The 9,495-nt window shown below is 33.9% G+C and overlaps 2 protein-coding genes across 2 annotated transcripts in view; one reads left to right on the forward strand and one right to left on the reverse strand.

The window, feature by feature from the left end:
- NDUFAF2 (NADH:ubiquinone oxidoreductase complex assembly factor 2) overlaps positions 1–2,608 on the forward strand; it is a gene marked incomplete at both ends in the record, with an annotated part of 168,503 nt that extends 165,895 nt beyond the window's left edge. Inside the window, one exon of the mRNA XM_080701027.1 lies at positions 2,357–2,608. Coding sequence (XP_080557153.1) covers positions 2,357–2,608 — 252 coding nt within the window. The remainder of the gene's footprint in view (positions 1–2,356) is intronic.
- A 5,690-nt stretch (positions 2,609–8,298) lies between these two features.
- On the reverse strand, positions 8,299–8,523 carry SMIM15 (small integral membrane protein 15; the record flags this gene model as incomplete). The annotated part of the gene is made up of 1 exon (XM_080701424.1): positions 8,299–8,523. One exon carries the CDS (start codon positions 8,521–8,523, stop codon positions 8,299–8,301), a length of 225 nt encoding a protein of 74 aa, XP_080557550.1.
- Between the last annotated feature and the right edge of the window lie 972 nt (positions 8,524–9,495).

Genomic DNA, 9,495 nt, shown 5'->3' on the forward strand with positions numbered 1-9,495 from the left:
TCTTGTTCACCAAAACCAAGCAAGCTCTCTAAGAACTTCTGAGTAGCCTCCTGCTACTTAAGCTCAGTTACTAGTGCAAGTTCAGCCTGGTCCTGAACCATATATTCTGCTTCCAAGACTGGGCTTACCAGAATTTGAAAAGCATGGAAATATAAAAAAGAAGAAAGGAAGAAAGCATATGTTTTGACTTGTATTAGTTCCAGTATCATAATGAAAGATTTCCTCTGTGTAAAATCACTTCATGTGGGGTTTGCAGTGTGTAAATAAGAAAAGCCTGATTTTTCTGCATTTGCCCTCACTTGTAGAAACTGTCTCTAAACCTACAATGGGGTTATTAAACTATTCATAAGGAATTTCTTTGTGTTTTGAAATTTACAAGATGATGCCTAATATTCTTTATCTCATATGTTTGTTTTGAGAGGGAAAGTTCATTAGATGGGCCATTCTTCACATCTAAAAGTCTATAACACAATAACTAAAACAATTTTGGAATTTTGTTGTTTTACAGTACTAGGACTTGAACTTAGGGTGGGATGAGTGTGTTCTACCACTGAGCTATGTCCCAGCCCTTTTTTAAAAATTATTATTTTTATCTTGAGACAGGGTCTTGCCAAGTTGCCCAGGCTGGCCTAAAACTTGCAATCCTCCTTCCTTCGCCTCCTAAGTCACTGGAAATATAGACATGTACCAGTGCATACCTGGCTTTTTTTAACCCAATATTTTAAATGTTATTTTAAATATCACTGCTAACCTTTCTGAAGATATACCTCTTGAAATTCACTTTAGAAACAGAAAGGTTATATCATACAGTTAGATGCCAAGATGTTGCCTTTTGAGTATTTGAGATATATATATATATATATATATATATAGATATATATATATATGTATGTATGTATGTATGTATGTATATGTGTGTGTATGCATATATATATACTATTTTTTTTGAGATACCAGGAATGGAACCCAGGGGCATTGTACCTCCAAGATACAAGCCCAGCCCTAGTTTTTTTTTAAGTCTTCTTATTTTTGAAACAGAGTCTCACTGAGTTGCAAAGGGCCTCACTAAGTGGCTGAGGCTGTCCACAAACCGCGATCCCCAAATGCTGGGATTACAAGCGTGTTCTACCACGCCCAGCAAGTGTAATTTTTTTTAAGTGTTGAAATTAAAAACTTGAAAACTTGTTTTCATCAATATTTTAAGATATTAGTCAGTTATGTTAACATTCTAATTTTATTATAAATGGTGTGTTCTTAAAGAAAAATTAGATACAGATAAGAAAAGAAGACATTAAAATATTTCATCCATTTAGGAAATATCAAAATGGAAGAGGAAGAATTAATAAAAAGATGAAACTACTATATTTCATCTGTTTTAAAGATGCACATCTTTTCAAATCTTAGCATCACTAAAATCAAGGACAAGAACGCAGGGATTTAATTGCCTTTCTAAGTAGAACATATAATGAAGCTTCTTAAATGTGACAGTCTTGTATTCAATAAAGTAGATTAGATATAATTTGTGGTAGAGATCCTTCTAGATAGAATAGCAAATCTGAGGAACAGAACTATACTGCACATTTGTATAATTGAGGAAGCATTTTCAATAGCAAAATGCCTTTCTGAAACTAGCAGCTAGGGCATGCCAAACTCAAATTTCATTCGTATTTTCTGCAGTACCACTCTAGCAAAAAGGAACTAGATGTGGTTTGGATCTGGCATATTATAGGGGTAGCCTTAACATTCATGCTCCAGTTCCCACAGAGCAAGAGTGGCAGGAGTACCTTTGGGAAACCATCCCAACATGTCTTTCTCTGCAGTGGAAAAGGAGTCACTGATGATGAGTTTTAAGGCAGGATATAATTACCAAGTTGATAAAATCTGTGATACAATGACTTATGCTCTTATGTAATATTTCATGTTAAATAGCTTGTTTCACATCATTTTTATTCTGTGGTTCTTCATGTCTATTTTTAGCATAAAATGAGGGACATTTTAATGCTGGCATATAATCAAATACCTTTTTCAGACTTGCCCTGTACATATCTATAAATCTAAATGCATATTATTATTTCTCTTTTGTGTTACTGGGGATGGAACCCAGGAGCATTCTACCTCCAAGCTACACCTCTGGTCCTATTTTTTAGTCTTTATATTTTTTGAAACAGGGTCTCACTGAGTTGTGAAGGCTGTCTGAGAACTGTGATCCTCCAGTCTCCGCCTCCCGAATGCTGGGATTACAAACATGCGTCACCACGCCGGAAGCATATTATTTTTATTGACATATTTTCTTTACTTTTTAAAGCTAGAAACTTATAATATTTTTTCATTTATATGTGTGTGTGTGTGTGTGCAGGAAATACTAAAGAATGAAAAATACAGAGAAGAAATAAAAATAAAAAGCCAAGATTTTTATGAAAAAGATAAACTCCTTAAGAAAGAGAGCAGTGAAGAACACTTGCCTCCACCTGTTCAAATTCAGATTAAAGGACATGCCTCTGCTCCATACTTCGGAAAGGAAGAGCCCTCAGTGGATCCCACCAGCACTGGGAAGACCTTTCAGCCAGGGTCCTGGATGCCACAAGATCGCAAGAGCCACAATCAGTGAATTAAGCTATGGTAAAAATCATCTTATTTACATGGATATGACTATTTAACAAATAAAAGTAAAAATTGGTTACATTTTCTGAGTATGTACTAGCTTTTTATTCTATTAAGTTCATTTTTTAGTATATATAAGAAATTTGGGATTATGAACTATAGAAGCCTCAATTCTTTGTCTTAAGACCTACACTTGATTTAGTCATCATTCTGTTTATGAATTTTATGAATATGTAGGATCTTTAAAATCATTTAGGAACCACCTACAGATACATTTTGGTAGAATAAGCAAATAGTGATTGCTCCCAAATGATAAAATATGAAAGGAAAAAAAAAGATACTAGTGCAGCGGTGCATGCCTGTAATCCCAGGACTTGGGAGACTACGACAGGTGTAATCACAGTAATCACAGGTTTAAAAGCCAGCCTCGGCAATTTAGCAAGATCTTGTTTCAAATAAAAAAAATAAAGTCTGGGGTATAACTCAGAGGTGGAATGCCCCTGGAATCAATACCCAGTACAAAATGATGGTGATGATGATGATGATGATATAGGTAATTCTTATTTCTGGGTAAGTACCTGTAAGAATCTAAAGGACTAATCAAAAACATGGACTTGGATAAAACATGAATACAAAGAAAATTTAGCTAGTATAAATATAAACTATCTTGATGAAAAGATAGGACAAAAGCTAGCTTAAGGTGGAACTGGATGGAGTTTGAAGAGAGAAATTAGGCCCAACAGAGTTGCAATGTGTTGCTTACACTGGAATCAAGTAGAAACTGATCATCTAAAAAGTCACATTAAGTATTGTTCAAACTGGTGCATGAACTTTCTCAGGAATCCTTAGGTTCTCAAATTTGAGAAACATTGCTTTAAGCATTTTTATGGGGGTGGGGGTACAGAGGATTTAATCCAGCCATTAAGAGTCTTGCTAAATTGCTGAGGTTGGTCCTGATGCTTGTCTCAGCCTCCCAACACTGAGATTACAGACATGTGCCAACCACCCACCCCAGCTTGTCCTGTACTTTTACAAGTATGTCTAGTTATAACTACATTACCATTTGAAAAATGTAATTGGCATAGCATATCTATCAAATTACTCTCCTCCAAAATAGACAAAACCCAGAACCTATTTATAAAAAGTATCAAATTTATTTCAATATCTAGTTTCATCACAAAAATATGAAGGATAGTAAAAAGAAAAACGGGAAAAAAGAAAACAGGGAAGAGTTCTCAAAGCAGAATGCAATTCCATTGATCACTGGGACTCAGTGGCTTATATACTGAAGAAAAATAGTGATTACATGAGGAAATTTTTAAGTGTTAAGAGTGAATTTGTAAAAACACATAGGTTAAGAATTTTACTTAATACTAACCAGGTAAAAATTGCAATTGCCTAAAAAACACACTAGAAAAAAATATATCTATCTTATAAAGCATTTACACTTTTAACAAGTAATCACTGCAACATACTTATTGAATAATAAAAAGCCCATACATGATAATTCCATTGTTCCAACAGCCAGTGTTAATATCAGGTTAAATATTTTGTCTTGTTATATCATTGCAAAGTGATATTACATATATTACATTTTACCGTAGAGGCAAAAAGAAACTAGCCACTGATTTTTAAAAAGGAGGTATGATTTGTAGTATAAATGAGTATGAATTAAGATGTCCTTAAATCCTGGACTGTAAGGATTATTGTAAGTGGTTTCAAACACTAGAGTGTTTCTACTGCTCAGTTCCTATCAGCTTATTAATTGCATTCTATATACATCTTTATAAAATGTTTGTCATGTAGTCTGTTTTTAAGTATCTTAGCATATGGCATAATTTACATTAATTTTAATTTTTAGTTTTCATTTTAAAATGTTTTATGTAAGAAGCAAAAGAAAACCTTAGCCAAGAATCTGTGGGAAAATTCCTTATGTTAAGTGGGATGATACTGGCCCACCATTATTAGTACAGCATGAACTATCAAGGCAATTTTGAGAGGTTGGAATAATCCATCCATAGCCCTTTCCACTAGGCTAGCATGTGTATGATGACTGCTTACAGGTGCTATTAGAACAGACTTAAATGTTCTACATAAGAAAATGAACTACAACCTTGGCCTAATTAAGATTTGCCTTTCTAGACAACTTAAATACCTCACTTTGAGGCCTGACACATGCAACATAAAACTAAAATATTAAATATTAGCTTATCCACCATGTCATTTTAAAATAGCTGTTTTTTGGATATTTATAAGTTTTTATGATGAAATCGTTCCAAGACAGACTTCAAACTTACTTAAAAGTTTTAGTCTCAAAAGTAAAAATGTTCATGTTAACATAATGAAAGAACACAGTATATAGCTTAGGTATTTTCTAAAAGCTAAATCATTCCTGGCTTTCTATACCTCAGCTATGTACACTGACACAGTGTATTTGTTTTTTACAATAATGGACTTAACATTACACAAAATTCTGGTGTACACAAAAAAATGTTAGCTTCTGGGTTTAATTGTATGACCTAGCCAGTTAGTGATGACTTAAGATATTTGAAGTTAATACCCAACAAAAATGGAGAAAATCCTTTTCCATTCTTCTAACACATTTCTTGCTGTCATTTAATTAATCTTGAATCGATACCACTGCATTGATTTTAGTGCTATCTCATTTACTACACTTTTAAAAATATAACCAGATGTATTTAGATCAGGCTTTTTCAAATTGTGTTTATGTTCTGAGGTAAAAAGAGGCATGAAAGTCCATGTTAGTTAACAGATGCCAAGAAATCATGCAGAAATTTGTCCAAGTTATGCTTGTTTCCCAAATTCTTGCTATCTAACTATGGAATCTCTTAATTATGTTTGAGAAATGCTGAACTTGTCCTTAAATATTTATTCTAGATATGAAGTAAATCAAAGTGATTCTATAACTAGATACAAATATAAAAACAATCATTCCTAAATAGGATCAAGTTTCCTCTAATTTAGAACCAGAAAGGATGTAAAGTGCCCTTTGCCACTTTACTTCATGGGGAATGAAGGAAGGAAGGGGTGAGGCACTGTTATTTCAACGTTGAGTTTCCAGCTCACAACTTCCTAACCTTTCACTCTGCTTATTTTAAAAAAATACTTTTTTAAATTTAAATGCCCTTATACATGTGATACAGTAGTGGCAATACCGTGCTAATGTTTATCACATGGGCACTATGGCTCAAAATTTGACACATATCTCTATTTTTACTAAAATGTTTGTTATAAGGAACCTGGGATAACTTTCTTTTCCCTCCACAAAACCAGCAATAAAAAAAATTGATTATTTTTAGTTCTCAGAACTTCAGAATCATATTTAAATAAGTATTTTTTCAATAGTAGTACTGTTTGTTACAGAAAGAAAATGGATTTGAGAAATTACAAACCTCAGGATCTTCTACTTTATACTTCCCTATGCACTCATTCAGACATAAATATTATAAAACCGTATTGATCTCATGCATAAAAAAGCTCTATAAATGTTGAACAACACTAAAGAAATAAGTAGCTATGCTACACAAATATAGCTGGCATGTGTTAAGACATAGTAGAAACTAGAAAAAACACACTAGAAAAAAACTTTCAAATTGTCACAACAGAATCAATAAAACCACAGCTTTAATAAGATAAGAATTAGGACTATGTCCTTTGCTTCAATACTTTTACTCTAAAATGTGGCCATAAACAAAACATAAGCATATAAATTTTTCCCATGAACTGCCTAACTAGACATACATACATAGTTTGGGTATATCTTAGCCAGTTTTCCTAAAACGGGCTTTGCAGGTTCATGGAAGCCAGTAGGTCTATATAAACAAGTTTTGTAATAATATAAAAGTATATCTTAGACCACCTGAATAACCAACTCATCACACTGAAATATTTCACTGCCTAAAGTTACAATGTGTTGATTAACACTGGCACCAGGTAAGAACTGATAACCTAAAAATAACATCATTAAGTGTTGTTCAAACTGTTCAAACATTAAGAGTCCTCACTCAGGTTAAGTTTGAGAAACATTTTTATAAGTATGTTTTTAGCCACCACCCTTTCATAACCCTTTGAAAAATCTAACTTGTATAACATATCTAAAATTACTCTTCTCCTCCAAAAAAACAAAACCCCACAACATCTTTATAAAAAAGTATCAAATTTATTTGTTTCATTTTTAAATTAGAGTTGTTGGACAATTACTACAACTTAAAATTTATTACCAGATGTGCAGAAAACATTAACAAGCTATTAAATACTGCAGTAAATATAATCACTGGACCATGCTTTTAGAAAAATCATATTTAATGGTCAAATGTTCCAGTTATGTTATTTAACTCAAAGCTCTGTACTTCTAATTATAGCACATTATCGTTTTGACATAATTTATCCTATTTGCACAATGATTACTATGCCCAACAAAAGTTTCCCAAATTTTGGGTCTTTCTTTAACACATAAATTATGACTCTGACTTAGCTGTTAACTAAAAAGAAATCTGAAATTATAATTTTTACCTCTAAACTGATGCAAAAGTATAGGACATCACTATCATGTGAGTAAAATCGAAAGTGTACCATTATAATCAAATTATGTGATAAGACATTTAACTACTTCACAGTTCAAGTTAACACAAGAAAAAACTAGTTCCAAGTTACAGCATTTAGCATTTTTACTGCAAGCTTTATGTCATGTTACTCTTCTCAACAACTTATCCCTAAGAAAATGGCAGTGTTCATAGTACAAAAATTGTTATATCCAGTAGGTGGTATTGTACATAACCAAGATAATAAGATTCTTTATAAGATTAGGTTTAAAAAATGCAGAATGTCTTGATAATTAAGTTGTCCCAAAGGCTAAAAATCAGGAAAATGCAGAAAATAGATATACTCATTATCATTTGCTTTCAGAAATCCAAAAATGATCCAAGAAATAATGATCCAAGATGTGATTAACATACTGTATCTCTTTTATGCCAAAGCAAAACTTTTTACCTCAAAGAGGGTAATTCTGATTTACATTTAACACCCTTTATCCAAAAAGGACCCTACTTTAAGCCACTATATGAATAAAGTTCATAATGTGAAGTCATTTCTCTCCACAGAATGTTCTCATCTTAGTATATAAACTGCAACATGGCAAATAACTGAATCAGTTATAAAGAACTACAGGTTGAATATCCTGTGTCTGAAACGCTTGAGACCAAAACTGTTTCAGATTTTAGAATATCTGCATGTATATAACAGGCTATCTTATGCATAGGACCCAAGCATAAACATAAAGTTTATATTTGTTTCTTATAGCTTGAAGGTAATTTTATATGGTATTTTTAGTGCAACTGTCAGGGGTGACCCATCAGGAGGCCAGATGTGGAATTTTCTACTTGTGGCATCGTGTCTGTATGCTACAAGTTTGGATTCTGGAGCATATTGGTTTGGGGATTTTCAAATTAGGGATGCTCAACCAATAATAATAAATGCTAATTTATAATAATTGCTGGTAGATAACAAACTTGGATACCCAAGCATAAAAGTTACTACAGTATTGAGGTTAGAACATGATTCTTCCCTACAGTCAGATTTCAGTGAATACTATCATGGAATCCAAAGAAACTTTAGTGAGTCCTTCCAAAACTGCATAATTTTCCAAATGATTTTTCTCTGGTTCCAGAACCTATTCCTTCAGTCCTTTTTTAGCCGTTTAGCTTTTGCAATATTTTCTTGACGTTTTTGTTTCTTCTTTTGCTCCTTCTCCCTGGCTTCAATCATCTTGGCCAACTTCCAGGACAGTACAGCACTTGCTAGGAACAGTGGAGTAAGGGCCAAAATAACTGTTGTAAGGAAGCCATATGGGTCCTTTGCAGCCCATTCCACAACATACTCAGCCCAAGCCTTTATGTCAAACATCCTCGTAACAGTCTTAGGAAAACTGCGGGAGAAAAGGGTGGAAAACAGGAGAAAAGCTGTATGGTTAATGAAATTCTGAAAAAGTTGCATCATTACAACCAGTTAACTCAGAATTCTGTTACCACTCAGTTGGGTTTTTTTGTTGTTGTTTTTTGTGGTACTGGGGTTCCTGGAAGCCCTTCTCCGGCTATACTCCCAGACCTATTTTTTTAATATTTTTATTTGGAAACAGGATCTCTTAAACCAGCGAGGCTGATTTCAAACCTGCATGATCCTCCTGTCTCCACCTCCCAAGCGCAGGGATTACAAGTGTGCGCCACTACACCAGGCTCATTTTTTTTAAGTACTAATTAGTACTATTTTAATAAGGGCTGACATCCCCAGTGAGGAAAAAATAATTTAAGTAGGCCAACCAGAATAACAACACTTAAAAAATGTAATTTATAGAAACTAAAAGTAAAGTGATAGCCAGACATGGTGGTGCACGCTTATAATCCCAGCATTTGGGAGGCTGAGGCCGGGAGGATCACAGTTCATGGACAGCCTCAGCTACTTAGGCCCTCTGCAACTCAGTGAGACCCGATTTCAAAATAAAGAATAAAAAATAGGGAAATAGGGCAGGGGGTGTAGCTGAGGTCAAATGCCCCTGGGCTTCATCCCCAGAGTCGCAAAAAGAATAATAATAATGATGATGATGATGATGATGATGATGATGATGATGATGCAATGCTCAGCAGTGAAGCATGGGTGCAATCTCAGCACTCAGGAGGCTAATGCAGGACAATCACAACCTCAAGGCCAGTTTGGACAACTTAATGAGACACTGTCTCAAAATAAAAAATAAAAAGGGCTGAGGGTATAGCAGTGTTAGTTCAATCCCCAGGACCCTGACACATATACAAGAGGTAAAAACTATTTGATTTCTGTCAAAGGACTCTGAGTTCTCATATGCTTCTTATATTCAAGACAAGC

This window comes from Muscardinus avellanarius (genome assembly GCF_963383645.1).
Source record: "Muscardinus avellanarius genome assembly, chromosome: 1".
In the NCBI taxonomy this organism is placed as follows: domain Eukaryota; kingdom Metazoa; phylum Chordata; class Mammalia; order Rodentia; family Gliridae; genus Muscardinus; species Muscardinus avellanarius.